The sequence below is a fragment of the Punica granatum genome, chromosome 3 (assembly GCF_007655135.1).
Source record: "Punica granatum isolate Tunisia-2019 chromosome 3, ASM765513v2, whole genome shotgun sequence".
NCBI lineage: Eukaryota > Viridiplantae > Streptophyta > Magnoliopsida > Myrtales > Lythraceae > Punica > Punica granatum.
In genome coordinates, this window is record NC_045129.1 from 30781998 (window position 1) to 30800607 (window position 18610).

The 18610-nt window shown below is 39.1% G+C and overlaps 1 protein-coding gene across 5 annotated transcripts; it reads right to left on the minus strand.

Moving 5' to 3' along the window:
* Positions 1 to 1213: 1213 nt before the first annotated feature.
* Positions 1214 to 15219, minus strand: LOC116198680 (helicase protein MOM1). Of its 5 annotated transcripts, none has more exons than XM_031528901.1 (20): positions 14986 to 15219; positions 13275 to 13810; positions 12895 to 12984; positions 12016 to 12496; positions 10968 to 11108; positions 10189 to 10382; positions 9886 to 10016; positions 9447 to 9719; positions 9181 to 9330; positions 8651 to 8905; positions 8243 to 8383; positions 7848 to 8159; positions 7559 to 7732; positions 6216 to 7152; positions 5922 to 6091; positions 5721 to 5825; positions 3563 to 5260; positions 2952 to 3401; positions 2641 to 2866; positions 1214 to 2211 (listed from the first exon to the last, which is right to left on the minus strand). In XM_031528901.1, the coding sequence occupies exons 2-20, from the start codon at positions 13807 to 13809 to the stop codon at positions 1571 to 1573; spliced, it is 7104 nt and encodes a 2367-aa protein (XP_031384761.1). In that variant the 5' UTR covers position 13810; positions 14986 to 15219; the 3' UTR covers positions 1214 to 1570. The 5 variants fall into 5 exon arrangements, with proteins under 5 accessions (XP_031384761.1, XP_031384760.1, XP_031384759.1 ...); XM_031528900.1 differs by having other exon boundaries at positions 5922 to 6088; positions 13275 to 13845; XM_031528899.1 differs by having other exon boundaries at positions 13275 to 13845.
* Positions 15220 to 18610: the final 3391 nt, after the last annotated feature.

Sequence of the window (18610 nt, forward strand, 5' to 3'; positions counted from 1 at the left end):
GCTTCTTAAAAAATTAAGGAAAAATTTAATGCCACTCCGTATTATTGTGACATGCTTCTTAACTAAATCGTGACACGCTTAGTACTTTAATTTAAATATTTAGTAGTTTAGTTAAAGCGTTTAGTATTTTTATTATTTGTGATGGATTATACAAAGTAATAAACACTTCAATTGTTGTACACGTAAAAAATTACTTGTATTAATCACGATTATTAAAAATATTAAACACTTGAGCTGAAATATTAAATGTTTAAACTGAAAGTACTAAACGTATCACAATGATATGAAGTTATGTTAACAAAATCCAAATATTAAATAAAAAAGTGAGAAAGACAACTCTGCCAACACAGTGTTTGACTAATTTTGTTGTCCAAAGTTAATTATTCAAGATATTGCCTTTTCGTAAATGCATTATTTTTCGAGCTCAGGGTTGCGATTTGGTAATTGTTCACTGGATGCAAGATGTACCAAGAATTAATGTTCTCGATAAACATGTCAACTTTACACGAAAATTACAAAATCGTGAATCTTCCAAATTGATTTGCGTAATGCAATTTGCATGGAGTGTCGACGGGCCAAGAACTTGTGAGGAGGCAGTATTTCTTTGATTTAGACAAATACTCACATATACACATGTTTTAGAAAATACAATAAGTTTCTTATTATAAAGGCTTAATATATAAATATGTATATATATTCATGTTTTAGAAAATACAATAAGTTTGATATTATAAAAGCTTAATATGATATAAGTTATTATGCAAAATTAAAGATTATAAAATGCGTTATGTAGCAGACAGAATTCTCTTTAAATAGTTATCTGTAACAATGTGACTCACATGTCCTATTTTTAAATTCTTTTGTGTCGGATAACTTACATTGACCATTCAACATTCGAAGAGATTTTGAAACATATACAAATCAATTCAAATCGATTTATAAGGTGATGTAACATCAGACCTATACTTAAATTTCTGCTAAAAAATTTAGTATTTGTTCTAATCAGTTGCCATAGAATTGTGAAAACAGTATGCATATACTATTCGACAAACATTTCCATATGGTTTTCTTTCCTTTGCGATGCAGCTTTACGAAAAAGGAAGAATACACCCGGTCAATCTTAAACCGGCTCAACGGAACGAAATATAGGATCAATAAAATATAGCAATGCACTCGATCGAGATGATCTGATCTGAACCAGCATAATTGGAACTTCGACCGCCACAAAACTGAGGAACGGATTGAAATTAAGAATAAAAGATAAACGAATCGAATCCTCGAAACAAGCGACTGAATGAAGCATGTATAATATAGCTCTAGATGAGTAGCTTCTATTTTCCCCCTCCGAGACACAAAAAATTGATGATGATAACATGACTGAACTTTCTAGTTTTCTACAATCTATACAAATAGCCCCAGAGAGAATCACCACAATCATATACCTAATGTAATTTACAGTGGGAAGTTTGCCCCAAAATCGACAGACATTCCACGACTCCGACGCTCCAACATGTCCCCTGATCCACTAAAACCTAAGAAGAAAGAGGCTAAATAATGGATTCGGTTAGACTTAGTCATCATCTGATAAGCAAACGACTTCAGTAGTGTTGTTATTCCCCCTGCTTGGAGGCCGAACCTCAGGAGAACTCCCCGGGATAGTTGTTGGGATAGTTGCCGGGATAGTTACGTTCACTGGTGGCATTCGGAAGTTGTTGGGCTGCTGATTGGCAGCAGCCCAACTTACAATGTCCCTGAGCAGCTCGGTCTGGAACCCACGAGAGTTAATGGTGGCCATGGGCCCGATTGTGTAATCAGGTCGTTGGGCCCCGCCGGTCTGGGCCGTTCGAGGAGTTAAGTTAGACATGGGGGTTGATGGGTAGCCTGGTGGCGGGGTAGGGGTTGCTCCATGGGCAATGGCCGGTGAGGAAGTTCTCAAGGGCTGAAGGTGAGGAGCTGGGGCTCGTACCTCACGTGGAACTTGAATGTTTCCTGGAGAAGGAAATTGGCCAATGACAGGTGGTCTTGATGCACGCACAGGCGGGGCCGGGCTCATGGGCTGAAGGCCTCGCGGGTTGATTGCATGCGAGGTTGGTGTGCGCATGTTCTGAGGAAGTGCAGGAGAGGAGGGTCTGGGAATGAATGAGGGCGAGGCTTGTGGGTTCTGCTGTGGAGGCAAAGACAGCATCTGCTGTGCATAAGTTGCCACTGCTTCTGCAGGAAGGTGGAAACATAATGTGAATATTCCGATTCTAGAGCTGCACTATCATGTTCAAGGTAGCAATAACCGAGAAAAAGAACAAAGAGTAGCAATATTCTCTAATGACTTATAATCTCAAGCAACAGATAGTATCTTCCTAAACCACCACAAAATATAATAATAGAGAATGTATTAATTTCAAAAGAGATGCATTTTCTGCTTTAACTGTCTCTCGAGAGAAAATAGCTTTGAAAGGCATCTCCTCGTGGAAGAAAGGCCACTTTATGAGAAAATGATTTCGAGACAAGATCATCTCTATTGCCCCCGAGGATAAATGAAGTACAAGTGGATACAGGAAAAGTAATATAATAATTATAAAAAAAAACTCTGCAGCGAAGAAAATGGAATACTACACAGGAGCCACTATGGAAATACATGCGTACCTTGCTGAACAGTGAGAGAACCAGAAGCCCTGAGATCTGAGCACTTGGAACGAAAGGCTTCAGCAAGAATCTTATTCATCAAAACCTTGTTCTGATACTCCTGCAATTCATTCTTCTTCAACAGATACTCCGCTTCTTTCTGCTGAATCTTCTCTTCGTACTTCATTCGAATCTGAGCAATCGCCACTTCAATCTCCTTCTCACAGTCAGCTTTCAACTTCAACTTCTGCAGAAGAAAAACAAAAATGTCAGGGCAACGGAAACAGGGAAGCCTGGCAAGAGAAATTTTAAAATGGACCAAAACAACTGACAGTGTCTTCGTGAATCTTGGCGGTGAGATCTGATTCTAGCCGTAATCTCTCCAACTCGTTCTGAAGTGGGTCAGGACACCTTGGGAGAGCCATCCTGGTGGCCCCCGAGAGAGAAGGTTGTGTACTATGAGAGCCAAACTCCAGTGGAACAAGAGGTGCAGTTGCCATTTGTAGGGCAGAGGGCATTGACGGTTGTGAGACATTTTGATTTAGAGCATCCCGAGCATTTAACCCCACTTCACTGCTGTTCACACGTGGCATTACATCAGCAGCTTGCAAATTTGGCGATCGACTAGGGACCTGCACGGCCGCCTCTGTGCCTGCTGCTTCAGTGTGGGGCGGATCAGATGGTTGAGCAGTGCTGGGATTAGGAAGCATATCATTGATCTGCTGCGAAGCATTTTCTTCGTGCAATCCATGGGGCATGGTAGGTTCCCCATTGGTTAAGCTCTGTAAGATTTAATAGTAGGAGTCTTAGCTCTTTGTTGAATAAATTTTCTTACAGAAACCACAATAGGGACGGATAAGGGCTTAGAAAATTTAATTGTTAATTATGGCATTTCCTGTCGGATCTCAAGCAAACATGTGAAGCAAAGACCACCATACTTTACCTGATTTAATGGCATAGTCGCACCCTGAGAAAGGGGACCCACAAGCCGTCCTGATATATCCTGACAGTCTACTGATATAACATTATCTGTTAACACAGGAGAAATTCCAGCGTCACGATCCGGAGAGGTAGTCTCTGCTTCATTGCAGTCATCCTCAGAGGCAGTCTCCACTCCATTAGTAACTCCTCCAGGGGCCTCAGAGGCAGACCCATCAGGAACTTGTTCTGCTGCTAAAGGCAGCTGCAGCAGAGTTGGAGAGATACCTTCTGCTTCATTGCGATCATCTGCAGGGGCAATCTCCACTCCATCAGCAACAACTCCAGGGTCCTGGGGGGCAGACCCATCAGGTAGTTCTGCTGCTAAAGGCGGCTGCAGCACACTCTGAGAGGTACTTTCTGCTTCCTTGCAATCATCTGCCGGGGCAGTCTCCACTCCGTCAGCAACAACTCCAGGCGCCTCGGGGGCAGACCCTTCTGCAGGAACATCTGAAACATCTCCATTGGGCATGGTAGACGCTTCTTTTTGAGGGACCAAATCCTCAGACTGAGGAGTTACAGAGACGACATCGTCAGACTGAGGAATTAGAGAGGTGGTACGATCAGGAACATTTTCGGCATCTTCACAAATGCCCAAAGGAACCTCTCCATTCTGTACAGTTGAAGTTCCCTTAGCATTTAATCCCTGTGTACGCTCATATCGTGGCAGTGCTGTAACTGCTCCATTAGTAACATCCTCTTCCAATAAAGGATTCATAGAAACAGCATGTCCACGATCTTGTTCCAAACTTCCAGCCCTAGCACAATGCTCAAGAGCTGTACTCTTTCCTAAATCTTCATTCTCATTAGCTGTCTCGACACGTGTAATAGGAAGAGGTGCTTCTTCAAAGACTGCAGCAGCTTCAATAGGAACTGTTTGTTGAGCTTCTTCATCATTTGTCTGAAGAATTTCAACCTGATTCCCAGCTTCGGACACAGAATCTACAGAACCAATCTGATCCTGGTGCCTAATTCCATCAACTGAAGAGGCTTGCTTCTGCTTAATTTTATTTCTTGCAGCAAGCTGGGCCTCTTCAAGCTGTTTAAGCCGTAAGTTCATCTGATTCTCACATTCATTAATCTTTCTTGCATACTCGGTTTCCAGTGCCTTGAGCTTTTCTACTCTTAGAGGACCATCGCGATGTAGCTGTGTTATAATGTAGGCCTCAACCCTCTGCTGACCCTCCAGAGCTCCCTTTTCTTTATTGAAACTCCTAAAAATAAGATTCCTTTCTTCCTCTTGCTCCCTGAGAAGCTCTGCCATCTGGTCTGAGAGCTCCCCCTGAATTTGCTGAATACTCATAGAGATATCTTTCTCTGCCAATGTAGGACTTGAAATTACATCCTTATCCGGGGTTTCCTGATTCAGAGGCCAGTCTTCAATCTCTACTTTCACATTATTGGGGTAAACTACTGCATGTTGAGACGAGTTTGTATTCGAGTGCTCCATCGGGATTTCATTCACTTTCTCAGGAGCTTTAGAGGCATCTACTGCCACTGAATTCTCTATGTGGCGAAGGAATGGTTTCTTCAGACCTCGTAAGATGGTGTATACACCTTCTGCCTCATCTTTGCTGCAACCGTAATTTAAATGCTCTTTTGCAAGGGCAAGAGATTCCTTGTGATCAATTTTCACCTTCACCAAGGAGGAGGCAGTCCAGCACTAAATTTTGTGCTGTATGTCAGTAAATGTGCAATTGACCATAACTGAAGACAGTATAATGAGGACAAAGAACATGGTTTGAAAGCTCAGGGAACTAAACAGCACGTACATATCTAATCTAAGATCGGCAGGAGCTAAGGGAGAGTACAATTACTCCAAGCATTATCTCCAACCAAATTAATAAAAAATAAAAAATAAAAAAATTTACTATGCTATTACTACATATCTTGATTCTACTGTGCCATGACAACGGTTTTCTGAGCCTTCATCTGGATGGAGGAAATTGGAGAAAAAATGGAGGGAGAGGAAATAAGGGGAGAAGGTGATAAAGGGAGTTGATAAAGGGAGGCGAAGAGAAGTAAAGTGTGATGCAAAGTTGCTGAGACTTAGGCATCTTATAGCTACTTCATGATGAATAGATGATGAGACAAAAAATTGTATAAGTGAAGAAGATACTAACCAAAGCTAACTGGAAGGCCTGTAAAATTGTGGCAGGTTCCTGATTGACAACACGGTTATTAATGACATAATCGAGAAAGGTGTAGACCATAATCTTGACTTCACCCTGCATATCAAAAGGAAATGATGTATCAGCAAACCAAGACGAATGATCATGCTCAGTAACTCTATAAAACGAACCCTAATTAGAGAAGAGTCGGACCTCCAAACTTAAAGCTTCGCAAAGTTTCGAAATTTGTGGCTTCAGAATGAGATGGAGACTCCTCTGTGCATTGCGAAGTGTTCTTCTTTCATCAGATCCATCTATATTACCCTCAGGTGCGACTGCAACACCCATTCCCTGAGAAGATAACTGAACAGGGCCAGAAGCTGCTGCAAAAGATATACTGAAAGTCTTAGATATCTTGTGAACAAAAGTCTATTCCTCTGGACCAAGAGATACCAACAAAAATCCAGCCAAAGAATAATTAAAATTTACTATTATGCAGTCCCTGACCTTCCTTTTCAGCACTAGCTGATTTCCCATCGTCTTTCCCTTGTTTCTTAGAGGATACATCAACATTGTTCTCACATAACTTCCTGCGCTTCTTCACGACCTCATCGCTGTTCTCTTGCTCGGCATATTTACTTCCATTCATTTGAACTCTTTTCCGGTTCCTCTGCTGTGAGACGGAAGAATATTTCCAAGCAGGAGTTTTTCCCTCCAGCAACTGAGTCCAGAACAGGTGGGGCAACTCTTCACCAGGACACTGGATTTTTGACTCACCAAGCAATGCTATTTCCTTGCTGTAGTAAGTTTGTGAACCCTGCTGGGCTCTTGAAACGAGGAAAAGAGAGCTGCTCTGAGTTCTGCTTCTGTTTTCATCATTCACTGGTAGGATAGATAGAAGCTCCTGCAGAACTTTCTCGGGGTGATACTGATCAGCTAATGTGCAGGAAGATGGTCTATGGCCTAGATGAAATTCTTTCAATTTATCAAAGAGGTGCTTTGCTCCCCACATGAGCAAAGAGTGGCCAATGATAGGATTTACAGTCTGTATCATTCCACAGTCACCATTTTTGGCGTTTATTAACACCTTTTCTTCGACAGTGCAACTTGTGTAAAAGCGAAATAATTTAATCTGTTCAAACTGGGATTCCAATTGTACTTTCTGCAAGTTTCGTATATCATTTGCAGGGTTCCAATCACTCCCAAATACAATGATCGAGTCAACTGACAGCAGTTTGATGCTCGGAAGACAGGCCCGGGCTTCTAGCAAAAATACAAACCTCCCCGAGTCCTTCTTGTTGTAGTTGTTCATAGCAGCTACCTTCTTATGACGGGGAACATCCCCATCAATACGCTCATAAGAATCTGGACCAAATCTTTGCCGCAAGAAGTCGTCCAGTATATCACCGATTGATATATAGTCTCTTCCAGAGCTGCCAATAGACTGTAAACATTTTTTGCGAAGCATTAAATGGTGTTTATAATAAAATGCTTACTGTGTAGAAGACAAGGAATATAGACAACATAAAATGTATTATAGCTTTTATTAAGTAATTAAAAAAAATGCTTTGATCAGCAGACTAAATTTTTAAAGTTGGCAATCGTCGCATATTATTCACTGTGTGATAATTCAAAATAATATAATCATATTAGGTACTGAGGGTAAACTGACTGTAGTCTTCTATTCGCTTAAATGCATGCATGATTACATTACATAACCAAAACTAACAATTCAATATTTGGATACTGGACCACCTGCTTCTGTGTTGATATCCTTGTTTTGACAGAATGATACTTTGAGAGGAATTATATATAAGTAGGATAATTGGTGAAATACTCAATAACCTCACCTGGAACATTATGATTACCCTCAAACCTCGACTCTGCAATTCAGAAAGCAACTTGTCCAGAAGTTGTAGCTTCCCGCTAGCTTGTATTCCAACATCCAAGTACTGAGACACTTGAAGGTCTTTAATAAGCAACTTCTGAAGCGACGCATCCACGAGGTAAGGATGATCACAACACTGTGGGGAGGGGGGGTGGGGGGGACAAATACAACCATACAAACTATTTAATAAACTAAAGAAATGAAGAAAGACAAGAAAATGTGCAATCGATGGGCCAGTTAAGCAAATAAACCTTCCGAGAAGCATAAAGTATATCACGTAGAGCACCAACTAGATCTGTCTTTGAAGATGAACGGAGTGGAAGGGAGTTTGAAAGAAGCGTAGCACAATATTGTTCTAGCTGGACATTTGATAACTGCACTGGAACCCAATACTCCAGAAACCTAGAAAACTCAACTTTGCTCCCGGAGACAATGAAGCGGGACAGCCTCTCCTTCAGTTTAAGCATGGCATCATCAGAACTGGCTCCAACGCCATTCCCAGTTCTCCAGCCACTCTCATGTTCAAGAAAGGAGAGCAAACCACAATACTCAGAGAAAGTTTCCTGCAAAATTGAGCAGCTAATATTTATGAATAAACTAGTCAACCAAATTATCAAATATTTATTCACCAGATATTTCAACAAACCTTTAGAGGGCCTGTACAAAGAAGGAGCCGCATCTCAGTTTTTAGCATCTTAATTTCTTCAAAATGTCTAGCAATTCCACTACGCTGACACTCATCGACTATTATTGCTTCCCATTCTATGTTTTTCAGCATATCCATGTCCTGGAGAAGAAAATATAAATTATAGAACATTTTAAAGATATGATACTGGTCAAATAAAACTGGTGAGAGGTACTACAGAACTTTCTAGATTACAGGTAAGAGCCAAAGTCCTAGTGCCAACTTCATTTCATTATAATCCAGTTACATTGATCACCGTAAATAGACAAGAACCAGACCAGATAATGGTGGATGCATAATTATAGAGAATACCCCACATTTTCCCTGATTTCTTCATAAAATCAGACCATGAAAGAGGTCAAAATATACCTCAGCAACAGCTCTCGGAGCAGATATAAGTACTTGGAACATTGTAGCACCCCCTTTCTCAGGAAACTCCAGGTTTCTGATGCTTTTACGCAACTCTTTGTCCCCATTATAAACAACTAAATTGGTAGATCGAGCTAAGCGAAAGAACTCGACATCCCACAAATTTAGAGAATTGGAACTTGAAATTATGAGAAAAGGGTGGCAGGCATCCAATTGCAGAGATGTAATAAATGATATCACCTTCAACATATACTCCTGCAAGCATGAAATGTGAACCCATGACCAATAAAATTAGGACTAATACAATTTTCTGTGCTGACAGAGTTCTATATCTCCTTCAGAGACTAAAAGACAATATGAGAATACTAACATTATAGTTCTAGCTATATCCAAAACTGTCTAAAATTCTGTATATTAAACATCATGGGCGGAGGGGGAAAAAACAGGCATGATTATCCAAACACAGTAACATTTCCTACAATTTTAAGTCCTCCTAGCTGGAGATTATTAGCATTATACAGGAAGCTCACCTGATCATCAATAATAATAGCATTATGGCTTTTCAGCCACAATTCTCGAAGCCTATTAACAACATCTAAACAGTTGCCATCTGATCCAGATGAAATTCCATCAGGAAGTTTTGACAGCTTACTCATTGATTTGTTTTTTCTCTCTTGAAGCTGCAAAAGATAGATGATAAACCCACCGTGAAAAGATATTGTACTTCAATAATCAGGAAGTATCTGCAATGTCTGTAACTTCATACTATAAAATTTAACGTCATAAACAGGTGTACCTCATCAATTCCCAAAACTGGAGGCCTCTCAGTTCTGTCATGCTCAGCTTCATAATCTTTAATCAGGTTCTCAGCTTCAGAAGAATTAAAAAACGGTTCGTCTTCCAATTCCCATGTAGCATGCTCGTAACCAAGACACCACCATTTTACGAGCCACTGGTAGCGGCAGTTGGCTATTTCAGCAGTACTCACTTCATCACGCTGTCTGAAAGTTTCCAAGCGCTTCTCCAGCAAGCGATGTGGCACAGCCCACTGTGGTTTCCACTTCACTGACTGAAAAGTAATATATTACTCAATAAAGGAACTGAATTTGAGTTGCCAAAGCAACTTAACAAGTTGCCAGACCAACTGATATAAAAAGAATATTCCAAAATATAGATTCAATCAACAGAACAACTACTGTAAAAATTCTCAATGAAAATGGAAACGTCTAACTTGCCTGGCTTCTTTTATCAAATCTGGCAATTGCTGATGGGGATTCAATAAGCAGTTCAGCTTCCGGCACCCAACGATTGTGAACATGAGCAAGACCTTTGTATTTGACAAAGAATTGCCTCTGCGCTTGCCAACCTTGAAGTAATCCCAAGGAAGAGGATTCATAAATCATATGCTAATATTATTGTAAGAGAGAATAGATAGGAAAGATGCTGGGAAAGAAAAGAAAAAGAAATATGAACTGGAGCAACACTTGCAAGTGAACTACGAAGTGTCCAAAACCAGTTACAATGCAGTCTTCCCATACCATTAGCATCAGATACCTCCACTTCTCTAACATCAAAAATTGCCTCCACTCCTTTAGAGATTGAATGTACGCCAAACTCCATCCTCTTCCTAACACATGCAGGACAATACCAAATTCCAAGGGGTACATCTTTCAATGGAGGGATCAAACATGAAAGATGGAAGCTTCTTTCGCAGTCCTTTCCATCACAGCACCTAGTATTTATACACGAGAACAGCATATATCATCATTACTGTTGTTGTATATGAATGCGTTGTGCTATGCTGAGTAATTACTTTTCCATTATGGCCGCCAGGGTAGGGGGTGGTTGAGGTTTGCGTCAACAAACTTTAATTCAAGTATTGTTAAAATTAAGGACGAAAGAATTATGAATGTGATTGAACAGCTTGAACCACAATGGCTAACAAGGATGAATCACTTAGGATGATTATACTAGCAATCCTTTAACTGAGAACCTACCAAACTCCATTGCAGCTAGATGCATAGAAAATATACAGATAAAAGGCCATTGCTTTGTTTTATCTATCTATTGCTCATACTATTTTGGTTTTTTCAATTAGTCTTTTCCCTTTTGGTAAAGTACACAAGGGCCTGTTCTTCTCTCCTGGTTATTTTGCACTATATGTTGTATTGTACCAATCATGAACACAGCAGGATTTTTAGACGATTCATGAAGACTGAGGATCTGATAAACTCTTTTCATCAGTCTACAGTTGGAAAAGCTAGGCAACTAACTAACTAAATTGTGTTGGAGGGAAATGATGTAATGGGTTACCCACAGGAGGAATCCACCAAGCTTGCAGATGAAACAATTGTTATTGTCACCATTGGCTCGAACCTCTGATTGATGGTCTGATTGTCGATCATTTTTTGTGACATCTTTACCAACTTTTAAGTTAAGACCACCTTCAAGCTCCCCACTATCCTAACACAAGATCAAGAAACATAACAAGAAATTTATTATGACGCAGAAGTCTACGTCAAAGTGCAAGAGAGAAGAGAAATGGATGGGGTAACATCACAAATCATAAATCATAAATAATAGATTAAAGTTCTATCGGCCATTGTAACAATTGGCTAATGTGTTTACCAGCAAAAAGTGGTACCACGTCAAGACAACTCAGCATCACTCTCTGCAGTTCACACCCAATTTTCTTACGCTCCATTATTTGAGTAAGCACTTTCACCAAATGACCCATCCTATAGAATAGCTTGCCTCACATACTGTTGAATTAACCTAGCAAGCAATCGTCCTAAAAAACAAACTAGCAAGCAGCATCCAGCGTAAGCTAGTATCAGGATAATTGGTGGGAAAGATTGGCTTGGACTACTTTTCTAACAGTTATTTACAGAGATGTAGAAATAAGTGAGCGGAAGCTTGAGCTAGAGAATGAGACAGGCGATATGATTATGGACAACAGGAAAGCAGTTATTTCTTTCAAATATCCTTCCACTATTCCATCACATTGACCAATAATCATAAAAGTACAGAAATGAGAGAAAACCATATTTTACTATACATTATGGAAGAGCCTGGGTTACCAACACAATCACATCTGGTCTTTACCAGGGAGGCTATGGCATCAGTCAGTAATATAATCAGATCTCACGATGTTTATAGCCCCATTCTTTTTACCCCATGCTAGCCATACAGGAACTATCATTACCTCAACTAGATAAAATGGACGAGCAAAAACTAATGCCATGAATTCGAGTAAAATCTTGTTCAGAAAAAGGGATTGAGTATAAGACCAACTTTCAGATAATTTTTAATCGGCAAACACCATTCAACAGACAAGAAGAAAGCTAACACCATTCAGAAAGTACCTTTTTCTCTTCAAATTCAGACCACTTTCCTCAACAGAAACATTCTTCGTCAACCTAGACCGTGAAGGGGTAGCTGTATTATCTTTACAATTAACAGCTGTGGATGCATCAAGCACTACTTCTGGACCAACATCCGCACAATTATCACCACCGGGAGGAGTTCCATTTCTGGGTGAATCCACCCTTCCAGGCAATACTTCTTTTATCGTACTTTCCTCTATCCTTGTCATACCATTAGTTGTATCGACAAGTCCTTGTCTGGGAGATGGCAATGATTGCACATCGTGTCTGACAGATGAATCCAAATTACATTCATTTTCAGGGTTGTCGAGTTGTTCAGCAGAATTGAGCTTCTCCCTGATCCGAGAAGAATTCACTTGGCAATTTCCTAATGCATCAAATTCCTTCGAACTCTGACTTCCAGAATTAACGCAGTCTTGAGCAGACAAATTCCTTGACCTAGACAACTCCTCATAATGAACTGCAAGCCCCATATAGAATATCATTAAATAATTGTAATGATTTCAGTCTAGCATAAACTAGATCTAAGGATGCAAATAAGGGGGAAAGAAAATTCCCATTTACAAGCCATATTCCACATTGGAGAACTAGTTTAAGTCACAACCAGAAAATGAACAAGGATGCCAAAGAAATCCTATCACATGCAAAGTTTCAGCAATGGTATTGACGGTGCATTTTAGTGAAGATGCTAAAGATCTTTTTTGTTGGAAGAATTAGATATTAATGAGAACAGCCAATTATTTAGATCTTATCTTTTCCCTTAACTAATGTGGATGCTTCTAACTTTAAAACGAGCATCGAATCATTAAATAAACATCCAAAAGAACAAAAATGGATAAGCTTGGATAATGCACATACTGGGGCATGCCTTGGGGTTGCCCATCGCTAAGACAATCGTTCGAGATTGACCATCAACATCAATTTTTAAGGTTGAATGATGTACATTTCCTGAAGAAACACAAGTAAAGTTGGAAAAGAGAACCATTGTTGCGGATACAATCCCTAGAATGTTAAAAAAAATATAAAAATGTCCCACTAAGAAACTAAAAAGAAATTAAACAGCCGAAACTATTTAAAGTGATTGACCCAAATGTTATTATCGAAGTAGGGAGTTACGTCATCCATGTAAATTAAGCCTGCCAACCTGTTCTTTGCTTCTACATGCATCTTGAATTTCAGTTCACCCAACCAAGGAGCAAAACATGTAGTCCTAGACCGGAGAAATAGATATTTAATACCTGATCGCTTAACTTTCTTTTCTTGCTTCTGAAACAGTGCCCTATAAGCATGGGCATCCATCCTTTCTTTTTTTGTCTGAGTAGACTCTGACTCGTCTGACTCAATTTTCACTACTTCTTTTGCTCTCTGAGACAACTTTTTCATGGAGTTCTCTTTCATGTCTTCGTCCTTTTTCTCAGTATGTGATACTGAGGTTGCAGAGTTTTTTCCAGAACTCTTCGATCCTGACAAGCTCAAGGAGGGCCGCTGCTTTTTGCACCTCTCAGATCTCCTCAATGGACTTTGTTGTACCAGTCGTTTCTTCACTGAGCTCCTTGTAACTGAAGGAGGTGAAGAAGGAGGTGGAGTCTGCTTCTCTAACCGCTCAGATTTGCGAGCGGTTGGATGTTCTGGAGTAACTGTTTTCTTTGAAAATGTCTCCCTCGTGGACCTTCTCAACCCTGATGAGTCGGCCACTGCCAAGACTGAAGCACTTGCTAATCTTGCACTGCTCCGCCTCCCTCGGGTATCTTCTTCTGTGATCTTATGAGTCATCCTGGTGTTAGATGCCATTCCAGATCAGCAAATCACCTGATATAATTAAAAAAAATGGGAATTAACAGAAAGCTACAAACAGCTAGATAAAACCTCTAATTGAAATTACTAAGAGGTAACTGTAAACTCATATAATTTGTTCCCATGCACAGTAGGGCGTTGGCTAACTGTTTCTACATATAGATGTCCAAATTTATGATAGAGATTAATCAATTCGATAGCAAGTTGGTCTTCTTTTCAAAGTCGTAACAAATGTAAACGCCTCTGCTTCACATCGCACATCTCCAGGACCATCTTCTTTTCCCACGTAACCATCAGATACAAACACACCATAATGGAAAAACAAACATAAATGTCCATTCCTCAACTTCATAAATACGATTTTTCCCCACCCTCTAAATGTCCATTCCTAACGATTAGTCACATACAGGTCTTTCTGCCTCCACTCCTTAACAGAAACTACAATGGACATAGCTTCTCCTGAAGCTTAATCTCTGCCCAATTTGGACACCTTAAAAATGCATTCTCATTAGCACTCTCTTGCACTGAGAATTGAATTTCAAAATCACTCCGAGTAGTTTGACAACCTCCACGCGAGGAAAACAATAGAGCAACTTTAAACATAAGAGACTGCTCTCCCTAAGAAGAACATCGAAGGACGGGGGTACTACGAGATAATTCGAGCCCTCCAGCCTCTTTAACTTAAATTCTCCACTCGGGCAAACCTCGATAACAGCATTGCATGGGATGCCATTGACCATTAACTGCATTACAGCATAGACTAAACCCTACGTGAAGATCCAAATCCCTCGGAAGAGGAAAGAAACATCTACATACAGCGAAAAAGAGGGTTGACGCGAGCAGGGAAGAAAGCTACCCTAAGCCGACTCTAGAACTAATTCCGGCAGCTTCGGCGAGATTTTCATGGGCAGCAGCTCCCAAATCTTTGCTGCTACCCCTAATGCGACCCAGAACTCGAGAGAATCCGTGGTTGGGGCATCAATCGCCGCAAAAGTGCGACAAATTGAAGGCAGGAGGAAGAAGCCAACCGCAAATTCTCCACAAAAGACCAGAAGAAAGTACTCCGGAGCTTATATCAGAAAAACTTTCTAGAGAGAGAGAGAGAGGCTGTTCCGGGATTCAGTTCAGTGCTCTGTGACGGATGAGAAGACTCACCGAACGAAGAGGCGAAGACGAACAGGAATTCAGAGTCGACGAAGGAGGTCTTTCGAAGCGGCGGACGTCAGAGGCACTTCCAAATTTCCAATGGATTGAGGACGAGGAAGCGAATCAGTGCGCAGGAGAGAAGAAGGAGAAGAACAGTGCTGAGAGAGAGAGAGAGAGAGAGAGTCCTTTCTTGAAGGAGAACTGGAGGAGGGGAAGGGGAGGGAGGGAGTGGGGACACATAGAAGCACAGAGAGAAGAGGCAATGAAATCAAAGCACGGAACATCTCTTCTTCTTTTTTTCCTACCGTCGTTCTCAGTTTTTTTTATTTTGTTTTTACCAGATTGGTCTCAGGTTCAGCTACTCTAATATCCCCCAATTGTCGGGATAATCTGTTCTCAAATAATATATTATTATATTATGATTTCAAGTTTATATTATTTTATTGACTAAATCAACAACGGTCTGCTTAATTTTAAAGTAAAGTAGAATTGAGTTTTGATTTGAATTGAGTATGATTATGTTGTTGAATTATGAGAAAAAGTATGAAAAAATAATAAATAGTTGAGAAAAAGTAATAATTGTATTGTTAAATTGTGAAAAAAAGTAATTGATAGTTTATATTATTTAGTATTAAAAATTGAATTCAATAATTAAAAAAATTGAAGAAAAAGGAAAAAGTAATAATTGTGTTGTTGATTTTTGTTGTATAATGAGTAAAATTAAAGTTAGAGTTAAATGATTATAAAACCAAACGGAGCGTAAGATCCCGTTTGGTTTTCAAATAATACTTTTACTTTACACCACTCAATTCTGTTCTTTCTAAATTCAACGCTATAATCATTTTTAATAATAATTTTTCACTCTTATTTTTCCTAATCATCTTTATAATCAATTTTTAATAATAGCTTTTCATATATTTTAAATTTTTTAATAATAATTTTTTAATATATTTTTACATCTATATATACACACACATATATATATATTCTTACTCATTCATATATTTGTCAATGCTTACAATAATTATTTTTTTATTTCAAAAATATAGAAGAGTAAAGTCCCAAAACCCAAATTATACAAGAAGTTAAATTTAAGTTTTAGATGGATCATTTTAACTCAAGTCTTAAAAATATAATCCGTTAGACGTTTTAGATCCAAAACCGTACCTGAAAGTTAATGATGTTAAAACAGTCTACATAACATCTCCTGATTGGTTGAATAATATTTTAAATTATTACGATTAGAATTTAAAAAAAAACCGAAGAAAAAAGGGACAAAAATGAAAACAAAATTAAAAAAAAAAAAAGCAAGGGTAGGAGAGCCGCACCCTCAAAGATCGTCGGTTCCACCCACTGTTACAAACCCTTTAAGAAACTAATCTAGCATCTAAATTATCTAAAATTCTCTCACTCTAAATTCCTAGTTACTTAGAGAATATAATTAAGAGAACTTCCAAAGAACATCACACCATCACCATTCTCGATATTCCACACTAACAAACACAAACTCTTAGGCTACGTTTCAACATCAAGTTAGGGATAGGATGAGTCAGGATTTAAAATCCCATAGGATTATAATATTCTACTCAAATGTTTGGAACATGTTTAAGTTTAGGATCATAATATTTTAGGTAAATGACTAACATATCCCTTACCTATAAAAAAAAGACTAATATATACCTTAAAATAAGTATTTAAAATATAAATATATATTTTGATATTAAAATTTTAACAAAAAATTAAAAATAAAATCCCAAACATAGAAAAAGAAGAGGGGCGGTGGGGCTTGATGACGGCCACCACAACCCCTGACAAGGTCGCCGACGGATCCAAGGATCGTCGACGACCTAGCTAGGGGCGGTGATGGCCAGCTTTGGGCCGCCACTACCCTAGATCCTCTCTCTTTCTCTTCACTCGAAGAAAGAGAAAGAAGAGGTGGATAAGGATTGCAGTGGCCCTATTTTAACCTCCACAGCCCGATCGAGATAGTCGGTGATCATAGAGGTCACCGACAATCTAAATTGGGACTGTGGTGGTCGAAATCGAGCTATTATCCCATGGTTTACCTTCTCTTTCTCTCTCTTCCACAAAGAGAGAGAGAAAGATATGACTTTGGGGTGATGGAGCCCGAATGGCTGCCATTATCGCCCCTTTGCAACTTTAAACCCAAAAAAAATCAAGATCGCAGATTTCAAAAAATTGAAAGGAGGATAGAGGCATTTTCATCTTTTCATGCAAAATACTATCACAATCCAAGTTAGGTCCTCAATTGTTATATCTCGACATATTCCAAACCCAATCCCAATCTTGTCACCACCAAATATCGGATTAGGATTTTAGAAATCCTATCCCCCTCTAATCTGGATTACTAAACATGCACCGAGAGAGCATGTTTCGGAGCATCGAAAATACTTAACTTGTATAAGAGCCTATAAAATCTCCAAGAATATACCACTAATATTTTGAGATATCTTAGGGCATGTTTGTTTTCACAATCAAAATCACTTTGATTTTAACTTTAACTTTAACTCAACACACTACACAACAAAAATACACATTTTCCCAAGTCAAAAATTTTAACTTTAACTTTAACATAACACACTACACGACAAAAACACGCGTTTCCCAAGTCAAATTTATAATTTCAACTCATTTGTCATTTTCCACAATCAAAATTAAAGTTACTTTAACTCTAAATTCAAACACACTGTTATATTCTCTCTAAAGTATTTCCTTTTCTGAATTGATTATGAGATTGCAAGAAATCTCCCTAACTAATAGAAATCAATCACGCTGTATATGTGCCCTACAACTGCTATCATAAGGCTCGTGACCATGGTGTCCACATACTCTACACTTTGGGGTTCGTGACCAAGGTCAATAGCCAGTGACTGCAGTTTCCACAATCAAAGGTCCATGACCAAGGTCACAAGCTCGTGACCTATTGATTTCTAATTCGGGTTATAAAAATGCCAGTTGCAACGAAATATACAAAGAAAACTCAATTCAAATGAATATGCGTCAACTTAAATCATAACAATTAAGAGTTTTACTTTGCGATCTCCACGAAAGTGTTGCGGTTGTTGGTGGTGGAGCAAGTTGTTCAAGACTATATCGAACCTCCGAAGGAGTTGAGGAAGATCGCTAACCGTTAACTTAGTTGGTGTGCGTTGTGGCTTGCACGAGCCCCAATGGTTATTCCGGCAGACACCAACCTCTCACTCGATCTTCTCCTCTATTCCTCTCTCGCTCGTTTGTGTTTGAAACATTGTTTGAAAATACCCATGCAACGCACGAGACTTAAGACCAGTACTTATATAAAAGAGAGATTGGGCTAGGTCCAAACGGGCTATCAAAGATATTATTTTATTTTTTAGGAAACATAATATTTGGTAATAAGATCATATCATATCATATCATATCAATTAAGTGAGTTGATATCTTTCAGATTTTCCAATATATGATTGATATTATCTAGATACTTTGAGATTATGTGTTTCCTAATTTAATTGTTTTGCCGAGCACATAAATAGGCAAGTTATTCAACACTTCTCTTGAGCCATTATGAATAATAAAGCTTACTCTCCCCTGATTTTGGCTAATGACCACCACATAAGATCTCTATTTCTCCTTC

Bases quoted from the DNA above. Each gene is read 5' to 3' on its own strand.
- LOC116198680 (XM_031528899.1), bottom strand. From the start codon at position 13,827: ATGGCATCTAACACCAGGATGACTCATAAGATCACAGAAGAAGATACC. The intron at 6,092-6,215 runs GTCAGGGACTGC...TATCTTTTGCAG, and splicing joins AGCTAGTGCTGAAAAGGAAG to CAGCTTCTGGCCCTGTTCAG. The intron at 5,261-5,720 runs GTTAGTATCTTC...CACAAAATTTAG, and splicing joins AGGCCTTCCAGTTAGCTTTG to TGCTGGACTGCCTCCTCCTT.